The sequence below is a fragment of the Aythya fuligula genome, chromosome 9 (genome assembly GCF_009819795.1).
Source record: "Aythya fuligula isolate bAytFul2 chromosome 9, bAytFul2.pri, whole genome shotgun sequence".
Taxonomy (NCBI): domain Eukaryota; kingdom Metazoa; phylum Chordata; class Aves; order Anseriformes; family Anatidae; genus Aythya; species Aythya fuligula.
Genome location: NC_045567.1, coordinates 10490600 through 10516649, shown reverse-complemented (window position 1 = coordinate 10516649; position 26050 = coordinate 10490600). Strand labels below are relative to the sequence as shown.

Below are 26050 nucleotides of genomic sequence, written 5' to 3'. Positions count from 1 at the left end.
CATGATGGATTTTTTTTGTTGTTGTTGCTGTTTTTCCTTTTTGCAAAAAAATGCAAGCAAAAGAAAAAAACCAAGGTTTTTCTATTGAAGGTACATCTCTTCTTCAATATGAAGACATTAACTGGACTGAGTCGGATCCCCCCCCCTTGCAGCGGTCAGCGAAGTCCTTTGGTAGTTGGCAGAGCGACACCTGGACACGACGGGGGCAGCTGCGGAGGCTGCTGAGGAGCTCCACCAGGCCGTGAGCACAGAAGGGAGCAGGAGCAACAGGAGGGGCCGGGGCAGGGAGGAAGAGCAAAGGAAGCAAAAAGGAAGGAAGGCGGTCGCTGCCGGTGGCTTCTCCGGTCAGGGAACTCAATCTGATGCCTCTCCCTTCCCCAACAGCCCCTTCCTCCGCCTCAGTTTTGACTCCTGCTCACTGGCGGTGGGAGTGGAGTCTGGTCTCTAGGATTTGGGTTCGTTTCCCCAACGTACATTGGTTTGTCTTCATTGTCGGTTGGTTGGTTGTTTTTTTTTGTGTGTGGTTTTGTCTTTTTGTCATTTTTAAATATACTATTTGTACATATTTATACTTATTTATATGCCATTCCCCGTGACATCGGTAAGTGTGCTTCTGTAGGCGAGGAACGGGAGTCACCAGGCCAAGGCCAGTCCCAGGAGCATGCTTCGCCGGCAGGCGCAGCCCCCGGCCGCGGCCGCCCCTCTCCGACTGTCGCACCGCGGCTCCGTCAGCTCCTCCCCTCCCGCCTCCGCCGCCTGCCCTCCCCGTCCCCTCCCCGTCGAGCGAGGGACGTCACGCCATCGAGGTCGGAGACTGACTCATCTGCACTCGCATGGACTGGACGCTGTTCAGGATCTTCTTCTGGTGCCCAGCCAGAGTCACCCCTATTCTCAGGAGGTCTCTGGAAGACAGACAGACAGAGGGACATCAGTGGACAGCCATGCTGAGCAACCCCGCGAGCCGGTGCCATGTAGAGGCACTGGACTTACTCAGATGTCATCTGGGCGACCAGCTGGAGGGAGGTGAAGCCAGCGCTCAGGAAGTTGTCTCTGTACTGGCTCATCTTGACGGCGCTCAGCCAGTCTTCTACTGAGGTAAAGGCAGTGAAATCGGGGATGGAGCGGTCGAGGAGGGGCTGAGAAGGCCTGGAAGGGAAGAGAGAGGCACCAGGGTGAGGACGGGACCACCAAACTCACCCCTGGGGAGGGAGGGAGGGAGGGAGGGAGGGAGGGAAGCCAGGCGCTGGGGGACTCACACAGCGGTGATGGTAGCCACAGTTTTGAGGCTTGCCGGGTTGCGGATCATTTTGTCGAGGGTGTTGACGATCTCCGTGAAGCGAGGCCGGGTGTTGCGGTCCTTCTGCCAGCAGTCCAGCATCAGCTGGTGCAGGGCGGCCGGGCAGTCCATGGGCGGCGGGAGCCGGTAGTCCTGCTCGATGGCGTTGATGACCTGCGGGGAGCAAGGCAGAGCGTGAGAATGTGGCACAGCGACGTGCAGGCAGCTCTGCCGGGCCGTGATTGCCGGCAAAGCAGGCGGGAGGAGATGCCACAGGAGGTTAATCTCCGCTCTGATGCTCTGCGCGCCGCAGCTCCTCGCGGCGGAGCGCTGCCACTCGTTATCTCGGCGGATCGTGTTGGAGTACGGCAGTCGCACTACCAAAGCTCTTTCCCAGCTCACAAACCCTCTGAACATTTTCAAAGGCACTGCAGCTTCCTGAAGTCCAATTACCAGCCCACTGGCTTTTCTTCCCAGCTTCCCTCCCGCCATCCCTCTCGCTCGCCAGCCTGTTTCATCTCAAAAACCAAGGCGACGGGGTCTGGAGCATCTCCAGCACTGCCTTGACCCCTCGGTTTCCATTTGGGCAGGGCTTTTTTTTTTTTCTTGCCCTTTTTTTTTTTTTTTTTTCAGCGAACTCCCAGCACTTACATCTTGGTTGGACATGTCCCAGTAGGGCCTCTCCCCGAACGACATCACCTCCCACATGACGATGCCGTAGCTCCAGACGTCGCTGGCCGATGTGAACTTGCGGTAGGCGATGGCCTCCGGGGCCGTCCACCGCACGGGGATCTTCCCACCCTGCCAAGAACAGGAGCTGGTGAGCACCCCGGCCTCAGCAGCCTGTGCACACATCCTGCTCAAGCCAGTGAGTGCCTTGCAGTCAAGCACAGCCCAGCTCTTCTAGCAGAAAGCCAAGGGACAGAGGGGAAAAAAAAAAAAAAACACAACACAGAAACGCGTGGTATGTGCTCGGGGCAGAACTGCATTGTAAATCGTTGAGCACAATTGTTTTTCGTAGCCTTTCCAATGAAGCATCAGCTGCTCTTTAAGGCTGAATGGCAAAAATTTGATTTGAATAACTACAAATGGAGAAATTAACTGCTAGGTTGTTTTTCCTGCCTTTTCCCCAGAGCTAGAAACCTGCTGTGGGAGGCAGAGTGATGTAATCGCAGGCACAGCATCATTTCCCAGCTGCCGAGGAGATCTATTATGGCCTAAATTAAATAAAAACACAGATGAGATAATCTCTTTTATCTCTAAAGGTGGGAAAAGGCTACTCCAGGCCTCTTCCCAGCAGCTACTGCTGGGGTCTTCAAACAAAAAACCTGATGCGTTTCTGCTCAATGGCCGCAGGACGAGTCTGGGCAGGGAGCAGGAGCAGACCCGAGCCCAGCCAGAAACCCCACAGCTCGCTTTAACCTCCCTGGCTGTGCCGTGACTCACTTGATCCGTTTATTTCCATTTGATGAAATCCTAACAGTCTGATCTCCTTGGGGCTCCTGTTGTAAGCTACATCACGCCAAAGCCCGCCTGGGCACAGCTTGGCAGCCCAAGAAACTGCTTTGCAGGGGTTGGTGTAGGACGTGCATCCTCGCTCTTGCACTCAACCCATGCCCCTGCTCGCTGCCCTGATGTCTGCCTGGAGAAGAGGCACTGCCTCCATTCTCCTTCTTCCAGGCCTGACCCTGCCACATGTTAGACCCCTGTATTATGAATTGTTTGCAAGGAGTTAGGAAGGTTATTAGCTCTTTTAATAAGTGATTAATCAATTAGAGAGCCCAGCAGGTCAACAGGGCACTCACAGCCTTCTTGTCTGCTCATCCATAACGCCGCTGACAGCCTCGCCAGCCTGCTGGCAGGGGTTTATGCAGCGCAGACACTGCCTAGTGATGTCTCCCTGGTTCCACCTAACCCCTTCGTACGGCACGGTCAGGACAGAAAAGAAAGGTGCTTTGGAGACAAGGGAGACAGAAAACTCATAAAAGGGAGGAAGAGAAAGGAAGAAAAAGAGGATCATGAAAAAGGGAATAAGAACAAGGAAAGTCAGCCTTCCCAAACAAGGCAGCAGCTGAGCAGTAGAGCCTTCCCTGCTGATGGAAGGAAAGCAGCAAGAGGAGACAAGAGGTGGACCAGCCCTCTGAGCACCCACCCAAGCTGCTCTCAAGCCCAGAGCCCTTGCGAGAGGGGCTGATCCCCCACCATGGTGGTAGGGGATCATCAGGAGGCTGGTGGGGTTACTGCTGCAGGAAGCGAGGTACGTACCAAGGAGCTGGTGTAGGTGGGGTCAGACGTGTCGTCTTGCAGGTAGCGCGAGAGCCCGAAGTCTGACACTTTGCACACTAGGTTGCTGTTGACCAGGATGTTCCTGGCTGCCAGATCTCGGTGGACATAGTTCATCTCTGCAAGGTACTTCATCCCAGCTGCAATTCCTCTGAGCATCCCCACCAGCTGGATCACCGTGAACTGCCCGTCGTTTTGCTGTGATTGAAAAGAGCAAGCATGAGGTCGGGATGGGGCAACAGAGCCTGCACCCCAAATCCTGTGGCTGACCAACAGCTGGCACAGCCCCACGTCGCCTTACCCGTAGGAAGGAGTCCAGGGCCCCATTCTCCATGAACTCAGTGATGATCATGACAGGTCGGCTCTTGGTCACCACCCCTTCCAGCCGGATGATGTTGGGGTGATCAAACTGCCCCATGATGCTGGCCTCGCTCAGGAAATCCCGGCGCTGCTTCTCCGAGTAGCCAGCTTTGAGAGTTTTGATGGCCACGTAGATCTCCCGCTTGCCAGGTAGCTTCAGGCGGCCTTTATACACTTCTCCAAACTCCCCTGCAAGTGCAAGACCATCCATTACCACCTCCATATACAACTGCACAGAACAGTACCTGGAGCTCCAAACCAAGCGGCTGAAGAACACCAACCAGCTGACACCCAACGGTGCTCTCAACCCGTTGACACCTAATGGTGCTCACAAGTCTACGTGCTCATCCTCTTTGAAAGGTGCTGAGGACATGGTTGGGCTTGCAGCCTTCTCCAGGCTGCCAGAGCCCATCACCGACCACCGTGGAGCCTGGGGCTGCTCTTGTGAATCCCAAGGGAATGTTGGCAGAGCTCGAATTTCTAAGGGCTCCTTCAAGTGCAAGGTGTCAACATTGATAATCACGGTCACCTTTTTGCACATCATTTATCCATGAATGGAAAATAACTGGTCTATTTTCATTGCTGCATTCTGATTTAAAACGCAGAGAAGGCTCCCTCTTGTTTCCACCGGGAGAGCTTTTCCTTCGCCAAGGTGAAATTTGTCTGCGGAGGGATTACATTTAAGCCAGGCTTATAGCTGCTTTGCCTTGATGAGCAGCAAAAGGCAGCTGATACATTGCTGAACTTGATCCCGACTGAAACAGCTCACTGCTTCCTTGTGGCTTTCCCCCAGCTTCGCACTCTCTTCTACGAGTACGACACAGTCATTTAAAAATTGCAATAAAAGCAGCACAGATGACTTACAGATATGGGTATGCATGTGTACATATACATATGTATGGGAATATGGCACAGACTGGAAAGAGATCTGGCTTTTTCTTATTACCTCATGGAAGCAAACTAGGAAATCCCACGGTCACCCAGCAAATACATTAACAGAGTTCCTCCCAGTCTCAGAGGAATTTACTCTGAGAGCAGAAATCAACCTCATATCCCCTAATCCATCAAAAATGCATGAAAGGCTGATATCCCGAGGCCTCATTAAGGGTTGTGCATTTCCCAGCAAAGAACCATTCATGCACCCCCCAGAAAACTGCCCCAGGTCCACAGGTGTCCACCCAAGAGGAGTGGAGAGGGCAGGGAGGTGAGTATGTGGGGACCCACCTGCTCCAATGACCTCTTCGATCTTCACAAAGGAGACGTCAATCTCCTTGGCAAACTCACGGACCGCCTCGTTGGGGTCCTCGTAAGTGAAGGGGTCGATGTAGATTTTCATCCCTGGAGACCCTTGTCATGAGAAACACAGGAAAAGTGGCAAAAGAGAAAGAAAACCAGAAGTCATTGTGCCATGGCCAAGACCTGAAGACTGTTCTCACACTTTCCCCTCCCCATGTCCATTAAATCAGCTGCTATGTGCTCTTCCACACCACCTCCAACAGCCCACTATGTTCCTCTTTTGTCCCTTCCAGCAAGGTTAGAGGAGGGAGCAGAAGCTGAAGAAGGGGAGAGGAGAGAGAACGAGGCAGGCAGGAACCAGCGATGAGCATCCAGCTCACAGGGACACCGACAGACCGCAACTACAATTAGCGGTTTTTATGGCAGGGGAATTGGCAACTTTATGAGGCAAGATGCATTATTTAAGAAATATTTATTTACCCAAAAAGGCCTCTGATAGTTTTGTGGCTGCCACTAAATTGACAGAGTGCAGCAATTATAATCAAAAACCTGTATGGAGCCATAAAAGTGCGGCTTTGCTGGCCTTTCATCCATCCCTGCTGGGCGGCAGCAGGATCCGGCCGCACCACGGGGAGGCACGGGCACTGCCTTCAGGCCAGACCACAACCCAGGAAGGGCAGGGGATGGTGACAGTAAATCCTGACCCTAAAAGCATGTCAGTGCGGGGGACACTTGGTCCTCAAGGTTATCCTGGAGGGCCGGCACTGGCCAGGGCATCACTAAAGCTGCTGAACACGGGGCTCATGGCATCGCCTGCTCCACAGCGGGGGTGTTTGGGGCAGGAGCTCTGCACCTCCGGGGCGGGTGACGACAACTGCAATGAAGCCATCTGTGCATCTCCCAGTTCATAAATCCCTTTACGGCTCTGTCTCGTACACTTTAACTGCCCCATAAATTTTTTTACAAGAGCAGCTGATGCTCCAGCCAGGATTACAAAGGGATTTACAGGATCGTAACCAAGACTGACTCACCGATCAAAAAATTGAATAAATAAAGGAGAAAAATAACGCCAAAGTTTCCTGCCCGCTCTCAATGCAGGCTGGCTTTTAAACACCCTCTGACGTACTCAAGGCTCAGCAAACACCAGGTTGAGCTCCCCCCCAAAATCTACCTAAGGCACTTGCATTTCCCATCCCATCCAAGTGAGCGTGACTTGGGCACCTTGGGCCGTTGGTTGTTTTTTCTATCCCTACAGAACGCTGCGGGGCACCTTCTGCACGTAGGCTCTCTCAAAGCATCACACAGGGACGAGGCACGAGAAATTGCAGCCCACTTCTCACCACCTCTAACTCTGAAGTTACCAGCCCCAGCGCAGACACCCCTCGGGCGACGCACACGGAGCTGTAAGAGGATGCTCTAATTGCCGTGCCGTTAAACGAGTGGCTTTGTTCCGCTGCTGAGCTCATCTCCCCATTAGTCGCTCGCCACAAATCTCCCACCTGTTTTGCTTGGGCACGTGCAATAACCACGCGCCCGGAGGCTTGCTAACCTTGACCGGGTTTTTCCCGGTCATATATAAAATACCAAGACCTGTTTCACCAGTTTTCTACCTGGTTTTGAGCCCTGCCATGTTAGAGCTGCCAGCCCCAAATCCCCATGGGAGACCCAGCTCTGGCACTGACTGCTCTGTTTTCTCCCAGGCTGGACCCCAGCTTCCCTGCATCTGCGTGGGTTGTATTTCAGAAGGACCCAGCCCCACAATGGAGATTTCTTCCTACATGCACAGCAAAACCCCTCTAAGGCTACACAGAGGGACTGCTGCCAGCCAGGATACAATTAAAAATGCAATATACAACCTTTTTCCTATATAACCCCACAAGGGCACCTCCCTGCCATCTGCTCACAAACCTGGGCATATTTCCCCATCAGCTCTTATCAATTAATTTCTAATAGCCTGATCTCATTTGTCCCAGGCACCAAGTCTGAAAGGAAGCAAATCCACCCGGGAGACTTCTTCAGGAGGGTGTAAATGGGGTTTGCCGGTGCTCACGATGCACAGAGCTGTAAGCCTGGTGTGCCAGGTCTGTGCAGGAGCCGAGGGCTGGGTCACAATCACCACCTGGAGCTGCTGCTTTGCTCCTTTATGATCAGTTTGCCTCTTCTTCCCTTTGGGAGCCTTCACAGCATCCTCCTCCATCCCCTGTATCCTCCCCCACTGCTCGCTCTTCTCCCTCCCCACCAGCGGTACCACAACCCCACAAAGCCACCCTGACCCCTCTCCCCTGTCCTGCTCACCTCGCCCGGTGCTGTAGTGCTGTAACTTATCGCTGTAAACGGCCTCCTTGCTGTACGCACGCTTCCTGGGAGGAGAGACCAGAAAACTGCGTGAGCAGTGCCACAAACCACCCCCCGACAGGCAGCCTGCACCTTGGTGCCTTTGCCCACGCCGTGGTGACCACCTCCAGCTCCCTTCTCTGCTGATAGCATCCTGAGTGATTTCCCCATCCCTCCCCTCCTGCACCAAATCTTCCAGCCACTCCTCCACGTTCTCACCTGCTGCAGACTATGGAGATGGCCACCAGCGAGACGATGAAGACCACCCCAGCCGCTGCGGACCCCGCGATCAACGGCAGCTGCTCCCTCAGCTCGGATTTGTAGTCATCTGCAGGAGAGAAAGGACAAGGTGAGCCCTCCCTCGCAGCCCCTGGAAATGAGCAGAGCTCCCAAAACATCCCCGTGGGGGCTGCTCCCATGGCAAGGGTTAAAAATATCGATGAGAAGGTCCTAGGAAGGAAATCAAACCAGCAGAGCTTAGGTCCAGTTTTCCAAAGGGAAGAAGTTTACAGAGTGGCTTTGGCCACATCTTCGCTCAATAAATTTAGTCAATAAATGACCCATTGGTCATTTCAACCAAATTTAACATGGGGTCTCACAGAGCTCCTAAACCTTCCAGGAAAGCAGGTGGGGAAGAGACCCTCCAGAGAAGAGGTACAACTGAGAGCATCAGACTCAGCTGCAAACCTCATTCAAGACAAGGCCACTTTCATTTGATTTTTGTACCTAACTTCAGGCCACATTAAAGCAAGAGGATGTTGGTGTAAATGAGAAGCAGGCTTGACCTGTTTGCATTTAGGTCTGCGGAGCAATACCTAGCCAGCACAGTCCTGCCCTGTCGCTCATGCCAGAAGCCACAAGCAGGGATTAAAATAAAATTCACTCCAAAAGGAAGTATTTAACACCCTTTTATCTGTATTTTTCTGCTCTGCAGTTAATTACCAGCAGCTAGATTTTTCCCTTGCATGCTGCTCAAATCCGAAGAAATTCTCCTCTAACAATCAATTATTATTTAATAATCTACAATATCCATTCTTATTAAATTTCAATTAATTGCTTATTTGAGGCAGGGTTTTTCTTCTCACTTCTCTAATCCTCGATCTTGAAGGCACTGGGGGGTTATTACCATTTCCTTCCTTTCAGTCCCCTGTGTGCTTTTCCCTCTTCTCCCTGCTGCCAGAAGCTTGCCCAACACATGCCCTGCTCTGAGCATCCTGCAGCTGGCTGGTTCCTGTCCTGGACTGGGAAAACCATGAGTTTGGAGATGCCAGGGTGGAGATTGGGGCTGGGGTCATGGAGTGCCTGCAAGGCACTGTCCCACCCCAAGGCAGTCCAACTGCAGACCCCATCTCATCACAGCAGGACACATTTCTCATGACCAAGACGTGGCCAACCCAAAGGCAACTTTAATTGCGTTGACAAAGATATTAAACGGTTGTTTGTCACACAGCCTGACCTCCAAGTCGGGTTCTCTCGAGGCTCCCTGGGGAGCCAGTGCTTCTGCAGTTTTGTAGCCCTGGCGCTGGGCATTCACCAGCCTGCAGAGGTTGGTGAACCAGTGGGCTGGGACCCACGGGTGTCACCTAACTGGAGCACAGCTGGGCTGAGAGCAACAGAAAAAGGGCTCTCTGCAGGGACTTCAGCCTCTAGAGGGGCAGAAGGACCAAGAAAACAGCCTTGTTCCACTCACTGACTCCTGCATTTGTTCCAAAGCCAGGAGTGATGAAAAGCCATCCCATGAGTTATTAGTGCCTAAAGGGATGCAGTATTTCTGGGTGTCCACTCACTGGGAAGGGGAATGACAGCAAGACTCTGGTGAGGAGGCCAGAAGACACCGTGAAGGTTGTGACTTGCCCTTTCCTCCAGTGTACCACCTTGGGGGAGGAACCCTGGGAGAGATGGGTCTGAGCCTTCAGGGTTTGCCTGAAAGGACACAGATGTGGCTCCAAACACCTCAGGACGGCTTCACATCCTTTTGGGGGGCCTGCACCCCTCCGCTCCTCCCCACCACAGCATGCTGAGCACACCATGGATGATGACCCGGGGCAGGAAAAGGCATGGCTCTTTTCCATCCATCTGTTCTGCTCTCTGCATCTTTTATTGACGTTATTCAGAGAAAAGCAATAAAACTGATGAAAGGGCTGGAAGGACTGATTTATAGGAGGGACGACTCAAACACCCGGAGAAATGAGAGCAGGGAGGGGACCCGACTGGGTTGGAGAGCACCCAGCCCCAACACCACGGATGGATGCAGGAAAGGCGAAACCACAGCTAAATAGCAGGGGAGCAAACACAGATAGCAGATTTACAGCAGATTACTCCTCCAGCTGGCAATTAATAAGACATCCCTGTAAATCACCTGGCTTTTGCCATGCTGCCCGCCGGGGGAGAGGTTCGCAGAGACAAGTTCATTTAATCCAATTAGAGCCTGAAGCTGCGGCTGGGAACGTGTCCTCCTCCCCCCCTGCACCCCGGCCACTCGCTCACCGTCAGTCAGCGTCTGGAAGCACATCTTCCCGCTGTACTTCCCGTAGCCAGCCACCGTCCGCGCTCGCACCTGCACCACGTACACCATGCCGGGGCGCAGCCCCTCGATCCTGGCCGTGTTGGTCTGGCTGCGGGCCATGGAGGAGTTGTACTCGTTGTGGTCCTGTGGGTAAGGCCGGGAGACAAAGGGGTCAGCCGGAGCGGGCGGCGATGGACATCTCAGGAAGGTTGTGCTGATGCCGTAAGCCCACCCTCTGCTCCCCCTGCCCACCCTCTGCGGTGAGGTTTCCACCCGAGCTTACCGTTGCCGGCCTTGAGCCCACGGCGTTGCTGACGTCGGGCGTGCAGATGCGGCTCACCTTCTCGTAGTAGCGCAGCTCGTAGTCCAGGATGATGCCGTTGGGCTGCTCGGGCTGCGGCCAGGACAGCGTGATGCTCCTCATGGTGGCACTCACCTGGTGCATGATGGGGACGGTGGAGGGTGCTGCCAAGGGAGGGGGGGGAAATTAACGCCGAGGGGTAGGACTGAGCACCAGGGGAGGGGGGAAGCTCTGATTTACACCCGTCTCCTGGTTCTCACGCCTGCGGCTGTTGGCCCCACGGGACAAGGTCCCCGTCTGGCGGTGGGAAGAGCAGCAGTGCAGCAGCTCACACAGAGCCCGAGCGGCGTGCCAGCGGGGGAATTCTGGTATTTAAACCAATTACTCTTTTTAATTAGGGATCTGGAAATCCTCAGTGCTCCTTCTCCCTGGGCACGCTCTGTAACTTGAGGCAGTCGAGGATGTGACCCCAGCACACCACGGGACACCTGGTTGTGGCACCTGCATCCACTGCTCGCTGCTGGCTCTGCTCTTAGGGGCTCTCCAGAAGCACTGAGCCGCAGTGCCCAGCCTCCAAGGAGCTCCATTTCCAAAGCCCAAACTTGCAGCACGGACTCAAACCACCCCAGACCTGCTGCCCTCCAAGGTGCACGTGAAAGGGCCAGAGCCAGGCAGCGTGGCCCTAATCATGCCCCCCTTCCTACCAAAAGCTTCCAGGAAAGGTATCCAAGGCCCTACAGAACTGCAGCTGTGCCAGGGTGACCCACACAGGGTCACCGTGCTCAGGACAAAGGAGGGAGGATAATCGCTCCCTCCCGCTCAGCACATCAAAACGAGTGGCACGCCTGCACCGTGCTGCAGGAGATGTCAACAGCCCAGTGCTGCCTTTGTTTATCCAGCACGCTTAATCCTTTTTTTCCCCCTTAAATCTTTTCCACTTTCGCTCCAAGACATTCATTTTCTGAATTTAAACACTTAGCTTGATAGCTGTGCTGTTAATTGCTGCGTTCCCAGCCCCCCCCCCCACGTTCCTGCCTGTCTATGGCAGGGCTGATGCTGTGCCCAAACACCCAGTGCCCAACTGGGGCGAGCCAACACCAACCAACCTGCGTGGATCCGGCCATGCGCAAACACGAGGCCACTTGGAAACCAGGTGGAAAAGCTCACTGCAGAGCCAGGATCAGTGCCGAGAGCAGCGGGGAGGGGGCACACAGCATTCACAAGGCAAACACAGCAAGGAAGAGGGGGAGAGGGGAAGAAAGGGAGACCAGGAGGCAGAGCCACACGAGCTCCAGGAAAGCAGAGCTGGGAAGATGAAGGGGACTTGCAAGGATAGAGGAGCAGGGGGCAGCAAAAATACTCCTCCAAAACGCACCCCAGAAGAAAAGGTCTCAGTGCAAGGAGCAGGTTTGCTTGCACATGGTTAACAAGACAGCAATGATAGCCAGGCGCAAACATAACACAAGAGTCTGACAGGATCGGCGTTCCCAGGAGGGGAGATACTAAAAAATTTACGCCAGGTTTCTGTCTTGCGCTCTCCTGAGGGAGCAGGTTAACAAAGGCTGCCTGCGTTACACGCTCGGCACAAAGCAGAAATTACCATCCCCTGCTTCTTCCCCATCCCCTCTGCCTGCTGTGCTCCTGCCCCACAGGGAAGGGCCAGGTTTCAACCCACTTCCCCATTCCCACCGCAGAAGTGCAAGGAAGGGTTGGTGCCACCTCACCCCCATAAATCTAGTGGGGGATAAACAGCAGGCACAGACCCCGGCATCGCAACCAGCTCCCCACAACTCACCAGCTTGGTTGGTGGTGATGTTCACAGAGACGTGCTGGGGTGGGAAGGGGCTCTTGTTGGACACCCCGTTGACCGCCTGGATCTCGAAGGTGTACGGCGTGTGCGCCCAGAGGCTGCTGATGAAGACGCGGGTCTCCGTCAGCCCCAGCTGCCGGGGCACGAACTCCACGTTGTCGTCGCAGCGGGAGCAGGCGCGCCGGTCCGAGCGGCACTTCTTGCAGACAATGTTGTAGGTGACATCGTCCCGGCCCCCCGTCTCCCGCGGCGGGTTCCACTCCAGGATGATGGAGGTCTCGTTGACGATGGAGATGACGTTGCGGGGGCCAGAGGGGACGCCTGTGGGGAAGGAGAGGGGTTGAGACAGGTCCTCGTGCCAAACGTTGCCTGCTCTGGGGCTGGGCAGGAGGGACATCACCACCTCTTTGGACACGGCACAGACTTTCCCCACCTCTGCCTATCTTCTCCTGTCTCCATCCCCACCCACCAACGCCTCCAGCAGAAGAAAGAGGCTTGGGGGCTCAGATTGGGACTCTGACACATCACCTAGCCAGAACCTCATAGAAACGCAGGAACAAGGGGAGAAAAGAGTCAGAAATAGTAAACGGTTATTGGTGGTTCGGCGCTTCAGGTTGGGAGCATGGGTATTTACCCACAGCGTCGGAGTGTTTTATTAGCAGCTGGGATGTCAGACGAGAGAGTTCATTGATCAACGCCGCGGGTAGTACCGAGATGGGAGCTGTGGCGGATGCTTCGGAAGGGAATTAAATACAGCACCAATTTTGTATGTTGGCAAAACGCGGCTGGGATCGATAGGGAGCGACAAAGGAGGTGCCAGCCACACCAGGGAGAGAAATCCAGTGCACAGCTGTGTCATCCAGGTGGGTCCACCTCTGAAAACCCAAAAGCTGTCTGCTGCCTTACATTAAGGCCAAGAGAACAATTAATTACTCATGCCAGCAGGGCTCGGGTGTGAGCACTGCACTTGCAAGGAAGAAAAAAAGGACTTCTCCACGTCAGGAAGAGTTCAGAGGGAGCAATAAAAATGATGGAGGACCTGACCTTAGAGAAGAGGTTGAAAGAGGAAAAATGTCCTGGGGGACCTCCCACAAGTGTGCTGGGGAATCTGGGGATGTGCAGGAATTATTCGCTGGAATGGGAGGCAACAGGCAACAAGTAAAATAGAATCAAGTAACAAAAATCCCATCCATTTAATTCTTTCCCCCAGCACTGGGCTGAAGGTGCTTGTCACTGAGCTACTGCCAGCACAGCATCCTTGCCAGCAAGGGATTTTGCAGGCTCAAGGTGCCTCTGATCCTTAACAGATAAGAAAAAAAAGGAGAAAAAGCCTTTTGCCCTGGTCAAGGAGGCTCCTGCCACCAGCTTCTCGTGCTCCCAGCATTACTGCTTGCCTGCCTAGCATGGTTCTCTTCCAAACCAAGGCACCGCCAGCACACCTCCCAGTTACCCATGCTTAGCCCCAGAACCACACTGCCCTCCTGGCACACCCAGGACCACAGCACTGACACAGGTGACAGCTTTCAGCTGCAATGTTTTGAGCTTTAAGGGCTCTTAGAAAAAAAAAAAAAAAAAAAAAGAAAAGAAATGGGGAAGAGTTTCTGGAAGAAGCTGCCCTGTTCAAGGCACCAGCAAGGCTGTGGCACTGCTTTACTGGGGGGATTTCCCATTAATGATCAACTAATAAATTAAACAAAGATGGAGAAGTATTTAGTCCTGTGACACAGAACAGCTTCGTCAGTGAACAGCTGGCACCTCCAGTTAGCCTGTTTGAAAACTAAGCTTTGATGAGAAGGAAGAATAAAATCAGTAAATGGGCTTTTTTTTTATACTGTAATCCCTTCATGAAGCAGTACTGTAAATCAGCAACGTAACGAGACACAAAGAAGGCACAGATTCATCCGCAGGTGTTGTACCTTCTGACTTCTGCTCCAACAGGTCGAGCAATTCAGCACCACATGGACACACATTTCCAGCTCTGAAGGGGAACCTCAGGGACTCCTTGGCATCAGGTGCATCCCGGCAGGCACAAGCACAACGGCACTAACCCATGCAGGCTCCAGAGAAAGATGTGGGGTGGCCAGCATGGGAAACATCCCATCACCCTCAAAAACTGGGTTTCTGTAGGTTAACCCCACCTACAACAGATCTTCTAAGGAGCTGCAGATCGGACACAGCATGGGAAGTCCCAGCCACACCCCCTAAATAATAAAACAAGGGGGATGCAGACCAGAAATCCTCGGCCCTGAACCACTCTCCGTGCTGGCCCCCAGGCAGCCACAGGGCGAGAGGGCAGCGCTGCCACCACCGCTGAGCAACTGGGGCTTTGGGGCTCAGTACAAGGGGTGCGCCCCTGTGGGAGAGGAGGCGGCCAGCACCCACAGCAGCTTGCAGCCAAACGGTGAGGTCTGGAAGATGAGGATAAGGGAGAGCATCTTCAGCGGTCGTATTCTGTAACATCCTGGTGTTAAAGCTCCTGGCTTAAAGACCTGAGTCGGTGGCGATTTTGGGCGGGCAGTTTGGGAGGCGTTGAGGCCAGGAGCCACGCTCCCACCGGGCTGAAGAACACCAGCAGTCCTCTTTTCTTTCCCAGCCTCTTTCCTCACCAAAAATCAAGCTGGAGCCCGTAACCACCACCCCAGAAACACCCCTGACGGCACACGCCACCAGGCAGAACCCCTCTCCCCCACCCCAAAACACTCCCTCCACAAGACAAGGAACAAGACAGCAGAGTGCAGACACAGCTCCGGGGCTTGAGCCCGGCCCCCAGTTTCCTCCCAGTACTTACTGGTGCAGGCGGCCGCCGGCGGGTCCAGGTCGGCCCGGTAGTAGCCGTTGCGGCAGGCGCAGAGCGGCGACGCCTCGGCGCTGGAGCGGCTGTTGGGGGGACACGGGGCGCACAGCCCCGCACCCTGGCTGGCCTTGAAGGTCCCGGCCGGGCAGGCTGCAAAGAGAAGAGCAGAGAGGTTGTGCTCGGATGGGACGGGCAGGAGCCGGGGCTCTGCCGGGTGGTGGTGGTGGATGTCCCTGCTCCCCACCGTCCCCTCGAGCCTTTAACGGGAGGGGGCCTCGTTAATCAGCTGCATCGCTGCTCCGTGCTAGAGGGTGAAGATGGAGAGACACAGATGGGGTCCCTTGTCCCTGTCCCACCCCACCATGGTGGCCCTTACCGAGGAGGTGCTGACAAATGGATGCTCCTTCAACTTGATGCCCCCCCTTTGCCCTTGACACCCCCAAAAGCCCCAAGGCTGCAGAAGGGAGCTCCCAAATTTCCCTGGCTGTACCAGAGGGACCAGGCCACCACCTGGCCAGGGCGGCTCCCCCGTCACCTGCACGGTGGTGGCCCCACGGCCGCTTGTTCCCAGCTCTGCCCCGCGATGCCACCACCTCCGAGGCGCCGCGCGGCGAAGAACCACACTAAGTGTCTCATAAACACGGCGATGATGGAGATAATGGGAAGTGCCTCTTAGCCCCTGCCTGCTGCATCAGGATATGAGGCATCTCCTAGCAGCCATGAAGAGGAAATTAATAGGAGCAAGCAGGAGTAACCACTTTGATGCAATTTCCTTGGGAGATAGTGGACCATCTAATCTTTATTGGAGCCCTTTAACCTGTCATTCAAAACTCATGAAGGCCTCTTGCTTGCGCAGTCTCTCCAGATATTAAAAGATGATAAAAAGGAATAAATCAAAACAATATTTTACGATTTGATTATTCAGGGGATCTTCCCCCGGCCTGAAACACGGTCCTGGTGCTTTACAAAGGACCAACTCTTCCTGGCAGCATCCCGGAGGGACCCGCCACCATCCCCTGCGTCCCACAGCGCCTGTGCCACACGTGTGGCCTCTTCTGGAAGCACGCAGAGGCCACGAGCCAAAGGCTCGTGCAGGCAGGCAGCCAGACACACGGGCCACCAGCCCTGAAGGTGACCATCAGGACGCCAAAGCAGAGGCCACCACGGCCAAGGGCTGGAACGTCCCCGCTCCCCGTGCTGTCCCCATACACAGTGGGTCCATCCCCACGTGCCCTTTTTGCTCCTGGAAAAGCACGGGGAGCGTGCTGGGCGCCTACCAGGATAAGGATGGAGAGGACGTCCACCTGAACCCATTGGGCAAGCAACAGGAGAGCGAGGGAGGATGACAAGAGGAAGGTTTTCATAATAACAGCCCCTGGCTTCAGCGTGCTGGTGGGTCGGTGTGAGGGCTGCGTTGTTTTAATTACAAGGAAGCCCAGCCACACCTGTCAAAATATGGGAACAAAGTCCGCTCCGTGAGCTGGCATCCTCAGGTTTCTTTTATCAGTTTGCTTCTCTGCAAATTCCTGTAATCCGCAAACACGTGGCCCTTAATTGTTACTATTACTAATTAGCACTGCTCTCCTGTAATTACAGCAGGTTTGCTTAAGTCCTCCAGGTTGAGCCCGGGACCTTCCCCGTCCCCCGAGCCCCCCGCCCCAAAACCAGCCCCGCTATCCCCCGGCGTTGATTTCGCAATTAGCCCTAACGAGGGTGCTTTAAGGGTGTTGGAGCAGCGAGGCAGCGCTCCTCCTCGTGCCGCCACCTCCAAGCACGGACCACACGGAGGCTAAAGAGGATGAAAGATGCCATAAAGGCAAATAAATGCCCACCTGAAATTGCCCCCTGTAGGAAAAAGTGACATTTAGAGGATGCTATGATTACGCCCAAGGTGATCGGAGGGCATTTATCACATTCATCCTGTCCCGACCATTCCTAGGAGGACAAATCAACGCGGTGGCCTGGGGCTGCGTGGACACAACCTCAGACCAGGGTGAGGTCTTCTCCTGGACCAGCTGGCCCTGGATACCTGCTGTGCCACCACGATGGGGACACGCCACCACCACGGAGCCTCCCTGCCTCCCAGTCCTCAGAAAGAAGGAGAAAGCCCTCTCCGTTTGCCTTAAACCACCTCGACTCACCCCATTTTCCAAACACGCACCAAAGGCTGGGAGCTGAGCGCCCGCCCAACATAATTACAAGCAGCTCCGGTCTCGTCGCGTTGACGCAGCGAGTTAATTAAGCCAGCCCTTCACCTCTGGAGAAATAGGCTTAGATCTGCCGTGGGACACACATAAATTAAAGTCAGCAGCTTCCGAGCCTGGCCCACGATGGTTTATTCATGTAGAAAAAGCAAAGCTCAACACGTAAAAAGGAAAGCAGATGATGCCACAAGGCTGCCAGCTCGGTGGAAAGCAGGAAAATTCTTTTTTGCCCTCAAAAACAGCCAATGGGAAGAAAACAAAACTCCAGGTCACTTTTGTGAGCCCCTTTTTTCGCCTGCGCAAGCTCGTTTCTGCTTGGCTCTTAAGAAACACTACGGGAAACAGGCGCTGCAGGAACAAAAAGCAAATCTGGATGCAAGGGTCACATCAAGCAAGGTCACATCTCCTTAGGGACAAAAGGCGGCACCGAGGGCATGCTGGCAGGGAGCAGGCAGTCATGGACCACTTGGGAACGCATCCGCTTTCTGCCTTGTTACCATCGGGGTCCCCGGGGGCCCCCAGGACACTGAATGTTGCCCCATGGGGAAGCCAGGAGCACCTCGTGGTGCCACCAGCGCCTGGAGCAGCCCCGTGCCCCGCACAGCCCCTCCGCGCTGCTTGGAAACCTTCCCCTCTCCTGCCAGGAGCTCATTAAGCACCTTTCCCTCCACTGCCCGCTCACGCCAGGCAAGTAGCCCCTCGATCTAGACAACATCAAGTGCTTATTAATTACGCCTGAAGTGGTTCCTCGTTAGCGCCGATGCCGTGATGGATGAGGCACCCCGGGACGGTGCCGGTGGAGGGCTCCAGCCACGTGGCCCCGCTCGCGCTGCCAGGACACACAGACGCAGAGCAGCGCGGGTTTTAACGGGGGGAGCGCACTGGGATGGAGCCAGGCAGGGAGGAAGCCCCAGATAGGGCACAACCCCATGGGCACGAGGGGCCAGACCCCACGGCAGGCACCCTCCTCCCCCTGCTCGCCAGAAAGGTTGCAGGAGAAACCAAATCCCCTGGAAGCGTGCTTTCCTGTGGCACTTTGGCTCCACTGCCAGATAGAAATAGGAAATGAAGGAACGGGGGAAAAACCAAAACCAACAACAACAAAAAATAAAAAAATAAAAAAATAAAAGAGGAGCAAAGTTGCTCGTGAGCACGGCCGGGCTGAGGTGAGGTTAAGTCACCCTCTGCGCCTTGCCGCACGCTGCCCGGACACCCTGCCAGGCTGATTTTGGGAACAGCCCCTCTGCAAACAGCGCCGACACCGGTGTGGGATCAACAAATGGGGGGAGAGGAGGAGAAAAGTCTCCCCCATCCTTAACACCTGCTGTGCACGCAGTGAGGCCGAGATTTTCTGTACGTGGGCAGCTCCGGGAGCTCTTCCGAGCTGCGAAACATCCCTTGCACGTTGGGGCTCCCTACAAAGGCACCGATTTCGGTACCCAAACGTGACCGAAATCACCGCCAGGTGGGAGCGCAGCGGAGGCATCGTCCCACCGCAAACCCAACAAACCAAACCAAGGGGGAAGGGAAAAAAAAAAAAGTCACAGGGAGGTTTTCGGGCTGCTGGGAATGAGTCACCGGCTTGGCCAGGTGCTCGGCGTTTTTGCAAACATCGGCGGGGAACAATGCGGGGCCGGACGCGGGCCGGACCCTGCGCTTCCTCGCCGCCCTGCCATTGTGCAGGAGAACAATCCCGGCTCCCGCGGGGCCGAGCACGGGCTGTGGGGCTCGCTCCCAGGCCTGCCCGTAAGCCTGGTGGAACAAAGCCGGCGTGTCAGAGGCGGATTTATTCCCCTGTTTGTAAATAGGCTCTTGAAAAAACCCTTGGAAGAAAAAAAAACATATATATATGTAATTATTGAAAAAAAATCCACGGGCTTTTTCTGCCTCTTTTAAGGCTAAAATTGATACAACACTCAAAAGTCCTCGTTGTAAATTGGAGGGAATATATACACGGCAGTCTTTGAGGAGGAAAAAATAAAATAAAAAGCCCACATGCAGCAAAGCGAAGCAGCGGGAAGCTGCCCCGAGCCCTCGGAGGCCTGATCCTGCCCCGGCAGCAGCCGGCTCCTCCGGGTGTCCGCACAGGACCCGAACCCACCCGCGGAGCCTTTTGGCTAATGACGTCCAATTAACACCTCCATTAAAACCCACCATGCTCATTAGGGGGGAAAAAAAAAATAACAAGGTTTTCTGGATGTTCTCCTTGAGAAATGGTGTACGGCTGTTAACGGATGTCTTCATTAAGCCGTAACTTCAGAAAAATGATTATTTCCCCCCCCACCCCCTTTCCACAGCTCCGGCGCATCCCTGCCCGGCGCTGGCAGAGCCGTGCTGCCTGTTCCACCCAGCGGTGGAAAGGGGCCGGCTGCAGCCACCTCGGGGTGAGCAAAAAATAAAAGGGTTTTTCTGCAGCCCCCCTCCCTCAAGCCATCTGCCCACGGGACAGAACCGCCGTCGCCTTCGTCACCCGAAGGAGCCTTCCTCCTGGGGCACCGGCACGGCGAGGGGCGGGAGGGAAGGCGAAGCGGAGACAAAGAAAGAGGAATTTGCCAACAGAGGGAGGGGAAAAAAAAAAAAAAAAAAAAAAAAAGATTGGAAAAAGCTTGGGAAGCAGCACAACGGCGCTCTCAGCCCTTCTCTCCGCCTTTAGAAACGCAGCGTAAAAACGTGGCACCAAGCTGCTTTCGTTTCAGACGGTTTCCTAAACTGGTTTCTCCATGGAGCTGGCCACGGGGAAAGGCAAAATCGCCCGCACCACCGGCTGGCCCCCACGGTGCTCCCCCACCTCCCCCAGACTCAAGCCAGAACCGCCCCTTCCCCATCGGGGCAAAGCGGGCAGCCCCTCTGCCTGCCATCGTTAGGTTTCAGAGTGAAGCCCCGGCAGAGGAAGGGATTAATGAATTCCCTCTGGGAGGAACCAAGGAACGCGCCCAAGGCCGCCTCCCCGCGCGGTGATGCACTGCGCCTTGACCGGGCGGCAGGCCATAAAGCACGGCTGAGGGCCGGGGTGGGAGAGATGGATGGGTTTAATATCCACCTGAACGGCGCGTGGGCTACCGTGCCCCATGAATTATTCATTCCGGGCTCAGCAACAGCCTCCGCTTCGCATCGACCTGAGGCTCAGAGCAGCTGGGGCAGCCCCACCTGGGCTTTCAGGCACGGAGCCCCAAAATCCAGCGGGGAAAACACAGGGAGAACAAGGACCCCAAACACTGTGAACACCCAACATACAATGATAATCCCAATTAATGAGCCCCTGGCGCTGATCCACTCCATCACAGCACTGCCTCCACTCCTGGGGTTGGAGGGATGAGATTGGGGTGATGGAGCTCAGCAACTCAACCCTCCCCTTTTATTTTTTTTTTCCTTCTTTCCCTGAGGAATTAATCCCATTTTCTCAACCTTAAAATACCACAGATTTTTCTGTGACAATTCCCCCGGGCTCGTTAAGTGGCTCATCTCGGCTGCTCAGGTTGACGAAGGCTTCAAGCAGATGTCAGCAGCGCCAGCCTCCCAGGAGCCGGTGCGGCGGCGGCGGAGCCACCCGGCAGAGATGCTCACCTCACACTTTGGGGTGCAATCCCACACCCTGCCCTGCGAGGGCTGTGATGGAGGGACCCAGATCCTGCTGCAGGAGACCCAGAGCAGGTGGTGGGCGCCCATCCCTAACCGGCATCACCCCATGAGGCGCTGCACCCTCACGAGCTTCGTGACCAAAGGGTCCACACAAGCTATCAAGAAGCCAGAGTCCAACCCAAGGCCAGATTTTTACCCAAACACACTCAACTTTCCAACAGACCTGAGCGAAGCCCTAGATTTAGGGCTGTTTCTACTGGACTTCCTGGAGAGAACGGCTGGCTTATTGCTCTGCTGTTTCTCCCAAGCATCTACCAAGATCTTCAGACGTGCCCGTCCCACGTGATGCCCAAGCCTCTACCAGTCCTCCTGACCAGTATAACTGGGAAACACTCGTACGGGGCTGTAAAAGGAGCATTATCAGAGCTCTGCTGCAACTCACAAGACCACCAGAAAAGGGTGACCGTGGTCACACACGTGATGAGACCGCTTAACCACCTGCCTGGGCCACCAGCCTCGAGAGCAGGCTGCACCCACAGACACCGTGGTGCTTTTTAGGATGCTGCTGGCCAGCTCACAGCAGACGTTCCCACCCCCTCAGACCTGCCAGTGGCCCAAATTCTCACCCAAAGGAGCCATGACACGATGCACGCCCACCATGCAAAGGCAAAACAACAGCCCGGAGCTCTGCGGAGCGGTGGCACAAGTTTCTTCTTCAGCCCTGGCACTGCAGAGCAGGAGCACAGGGCATGATCCATGAGGAAAGGTCAGGAAAACAGCAGCAACAAGCAACTTCCCAAACATTCCCCTCGGCGATGGACGGGATTAATGGATGGGATTGCAGCCCTTCTCATGTGAAAACCCTCTGCTCCCCCCTGCTCCCAAGCAAGGTACAGAAACACGACCGTAATTTAGGAGAGGAGACTGAAAGGGCAGCTTGTAATGCTAATAGGGTTGCAGGATTTTTTTTTTCTATTTGGGAAATATTCATCAGAACTGCAAAAGGAGATGACAAGCAGCGAGCACCGTTTCCATATTTATAACCCAGCAGCTGCACACCAGCGGCTTGGCTGGGGGAACCCAGAAAAACAGCAAAAAAAAAAACACAGCAAAACCAATTAATACCCAGAACCAGAGCAGCGGCACGGTGGTCAGGCTGGTGACGGCTGCCTAGCTCCTGCAGCTTTGCTCAGGAAATAACGAGGAGATGAAAGCAGCTCTGCCAGCAAGCATCGCCCTTTGAAGGCAGCAAATCGCCGCAGCTTCCAGCACGCTCGAGGCGGTGGCAGAGGGGCTCAAATGGGTGCCCCCATCCCCGTCACAATGCACGTCCGTGTCCAAGACACGTGGCCGGTTTTGCAATTTCTGGAAAGCACCAGGAGAATGCAGATCGGGTTCTGCGTGCTGCAATCGTTCCTGGGGCTGCGGGTTTTTGCTCTGCTCTTACCCTTTTTGCTCCACACCGGGTCATGGCAGTGTGCAGGAGATGCACAGCAGCCTCTGCTCTGAAGCAGTGCTGCCCCGTGCTCTCATGGCAGAGATCACGGGGCAAAGACCACCAAGACAGATTCAGACTTGGACAGGAGGGAAAATTCACGCTTCTGCCAAGGGGCATCAGTGACTGTAGGTCAGGGGCAGCAGAACAAAACACACGCCACCAGGAAAGCGGCCCAACAGCCTTCTGAAGATGAACAGGACAACACCTAGCACACCACCTTATTTTAAGCCAAGGTTTTCCTTCCATGCTCTACCATGTTTTTCCCTGCACGAACAAGCCCCCCCAGAGGACCCGGTGCCCCCACTGCGAGCAGGGGCTGACGTCAGGGTGCAGCCAGGGGCCATGCGCCCTGCAGCATCACACCAGCACGGCGCACCAAGAGCACTCGCACCCCCAGAGGACACCACAAAGCTTTGGGAGCTCCCTGTGCACGGACAGAAAGTGACACACGCCAGCTGTCTCAACAGTGCTGGGGTGGAAGGAGCAGAAAGGAAGGTGCTCTCTGCACGTTTTCAACATTTAGGGACCTGGGAGTAGGTCTGGGCACCACAGCTCCCAGATCCCTGCCTGGTTCCCCCAGAGCGAAACAGCTTTCACGGCAGATCCGTTTGGAAATCAGCTCCAGGCCACTCACATCACCCACAGCAGCTTGTCTGGGGACGAACATCACGTCAGCAAAGCTCCAGAAGCACAAAGCACCTCACCAACCAAGGCCAACCCTACCTTTGCAGGCCACGTTGTTCTCCGGCTCGTAGCCGGCCTTGCAGGTGCAGCGCCCTATGGGGACCATCCACTCCCCATCCCCGTTGCAGTACAGTTTGATGGGCACGTCCACCTCCTCGGCATTGGGGATGCAGGTGCCGCGGGCAGTCACCAGAGAGGTGCTCTCCGCCCCCGTCATCGTCTCGGGGAAGATGGCGAAGTTCTGCACCACGCTGGGGCACTTCTTGAAGAAGACCCTGACGGAGAGCAGAGACATGCAAGCCCCGTAGTCCTGGAAAGCCAGGTAAAAGCCATTGCGGGTCAAGGGCCCGAAACTTCTCACTTCGGTGTTCACCTTCATCAACCTGCCACCAAAGTCCACCTGGGAGAAGCTCTCGTCAGCAGCAATGGTGTCCACTTTGAGGTAGGGTGCCTCCGTCCAGAAGGCGGACTTCTTGGTGGCGATGACCGAGTCCGTCTCGTAATAGTAGAGGTTGAAGGTCTCCTTGCAGGAGCCGGGGACGTTGGGGAGGCTGCTGCAGTCCCGCACGGTGAAGCGCATCTCGGTGTAGATGCGGTGGGCGCCCCGCCGGTTGATGAAGGTGGTGAGGAGCCAGTTGTTCTGGTTGGGCTCGAAGACGTTGCACACCTGGTAGGTCCGGATGGTGTTCAGGTTCTCGTCGTAGCCGCTCACTTCTTCCCACTGCGCAAAGGAGAGGAGAGGCCGTGAGAGGGAGGCGGTGGGGCTGGAGGTGCCACCGGAGGCACCAGTCCCCCCAAAGGCAGGGATGGCCTCAGAGGAGGACCCTAAATCAGTCTGGTGCTAATCAGTAGGACCTCCAGAGGTCATCTGGCTGCACCTCGCGAGGAGGGGCCAGGAGCACCGTCACAGATGGACAGCCCCAGGTGCACAGAGAAACAGCACCAGGAGGAAACCTCACCTCCTTCTCGCTGCCCCACGCTCCCAGCTGAGGCTAAAACATCATTTCCACAGGGGGAAATAGCCTCAGCTGCCCCAGGAGGCGAGGAGGACGTACAAATGGGGAGATGGAATTTCTCAAAGCACTTTGAGAAGTGAAGAACAGCAAAGCACGAGGCCGGGTCTTCATCAGAGACCGAGCCAACACACGGGCTGACAGGCAAGGCCAGGCTCAAGCTCTGGGCACAACGGGATTGCTTCCCCCAGCAAAAAAAATACTCTTTAAATAAAGCATTACCAAAGCACGTCGCAGCAGAGAGAGAATATAGATTCACAGTTCGATTTATAGAAGGGCATTAATACAATCCAGGCTACAATTTCAATTAAGAGACAGCAGCAAACTGTGAATGGAGTATGATGGAATTAGAGTCCCACAGACAGATTTACAGCCTCATAATCCATTCATTTTCACTAATCCATGTTTACAGTCTCCTCATAACAGCATTATTCATACAGCAACCTTTACGCAGCACGCCAGATACGGGAGTAATTCCTGGGGGCAACACGGCGGCAGCAACTGCGGGCATTTGAGTGTGGAGGGGCAGCACCGAGCGTCGACTCCCAGAAGAGCTGGCAAACCAAGACCAGCCCCACAGTTACGAGGTTTTGCCCTCTCCCCTTTGAACTCTCCCACCCCTCCCCGGGGATCGCTCCGGTGACAGCAGGGCTGGGCAGAGCCAGCCCCAGGTGGGGAACGGGGAAGCTGGTGGCATCAGGAGGGGCAGGGGAACAAAACTCCCCAGGGAGGTGGATGGAAAGGGCCAGGAGGAGCTGAGGCCCCAGCAGCAGCCAGGGATCTGCTCCCATCTTCTCCATTGCCCTGCACTGCCCACAGAGCAGGAAGGACCCACACACATCCGCTGCTTCTTTCCCACCTTTCTTCTTGTTTCTTCTTTTCACCTGCTCCGTATCAAGGTGCTGTCTGGCACAACACAATCCCTCAACTCCTTACCCACCCCACCAGGACCTGCTCTGTGCACGCTCACGTTTTCCCCAGCAGCGAGGTGCTCCCAGAAGCACCATTCGCTCGACCACTTATCAATTAGGCAAAATAATACCCAGGAAAAAAAAAAAACAAAAACAAAACAGTTAAACCCCAGAACCACCCCCAGTGGGGCTTCCCCTGTCATACATCAAAGGGAAAACGTGAAAAGTGAAAAAAGGTGACAAGAATGTCTTATAGGTTGGAAAACTCTTTTAGGGGACAGCCTAAGGATGCTCATCCTGTTTGATCTCCTACAGGAGGACAGAGGGTTCGGTGCTGTGTACTGTTATTTATTTACACATCCCTACTTCTATCATTACCTGCCTGCACATATGTATCTAGCTGCACATCCCTGAGATCCTTCTCGTCTTCCAGGCCTGTCCGAACTTCACAGGGGATGGCCTTGGGGCCAACCAACCCCAGTGGGTACACAGCACAGCGGGGCAGCCCCAAAGCCCCCGGAGATGCTCTGAGCCCACCCAACAAGGCGCCTGGCACCCCGACAGCCCAGCTCTCCAGCTGTGGGTTTTGGGGAGCACAGGGCCAGCGCCGCGCGGGTACCAGCCTGCCACCCACCCCACTGCTCCCCTCCCTGTCTGCGCCTGTCTTTGTCTATCACTTTCTCTGTCAGGGGAATGTGAGTCAGGTTATTTTATGCTTCCATCCCTCAAAGACTCGTATTATATAAAAAAGATGTTTTAAGTGCCTCAGGGTGTTTTGTTCCTCATTACTTCATAAAAGTGACATTAATAGCCAGGGAAGAGCACTGCTGAGTGCAATTATGGATGATGTTCCAGGTATGAAAGCTGTTTTGAGCCTGCTAATGTTTCCTAATTACAAGCCTTGTGGTACAGGGAGAGGGGAAGCACGAGCAGGAGGATGGGGAGGAGCGAGCACGGGGACCTGCCTGGATGGAGGAGACAGCGGGGCAGGGAGGGGACGGGCTTGGACCCAACCTGGCCTCAGGAGGAGGAGCGCACGCAGCCGGACACAGGACTTACCCCCGAGGGTGGGTTGGCGGTCCAGCCCAGCTCAGCCGTCGCCGTCCGCGTGTCCATCAGGGTTTCTGGGGAAACACAAGATGAAAAAAAAAAAAAAATAAGATAAAGAAGTCATCATCTTCAGCTGCAAAAACCCAAGGTGCATGTCTGCATCAACACCCAGGCACCAGGAAAACCAGGGAGAAGCCCCCCAGCACCTGTG

The 26050-nt window shown here is 55.0% G+C and overlaps 1 protein-coding gene across 1 annotated transcript in view; it reads right to left on the bottom strand.

Moving 5' to 3' along the window:
- Positions 1-776: 776 nt before the first annotated feature.
- Positions 777-26050, bottom strand: part of EPHB1 (EPH receptor B1) — a 43374-nt gene continuing 18100 nt past the window's right edge. Inside the window, exons 2-16 of the mRNA XM_032193367.1 lie at positions 25849-25913; positions 22905-23586; positions 14895-15050; positions 12092-12427; positions 10279-10460; positions 9977-10139; positions 7709-7817; positions 7451-7515; positions 5144-5266; positions 3861-4108; positions 3542-3757; positions 1928-2077; positions 1257-1450; positions 991-1146; positions 777-902 (exon numbers count right to left, since the gene is read on the bottom strand). Of these exons, the coding sequence (XP_032049258.1) occupies positions 794-902; positions 991-1146; positions 1257-1450; positions 1928-2077; positions 3542-3757; positions 3861-4108; positions 5144-5266; positions 7451-7515; positions 7709-7817; positions 9977-10139; positions 10279-10460; positions 12092-12427; positions 14895-15050; positions 22905-23586; positions 25849-25913 (2954 nt within the window). The 3' untranslated portion in view covers positions 777-793. The remainder of the gene's footprint in view (positions 903-990; positions 1147-1256; positions 1451-1927; positions 2078-3541; positions 3758-3860; positions 4109-5143; positions 5267-7450; positions 7516-7708; positions 7818-9976; positions 10140-10278; positions 10461-12091; positions 12428-14894; positions 15051-22904; positions 23587-25848; positions 25914-26050) is intronic.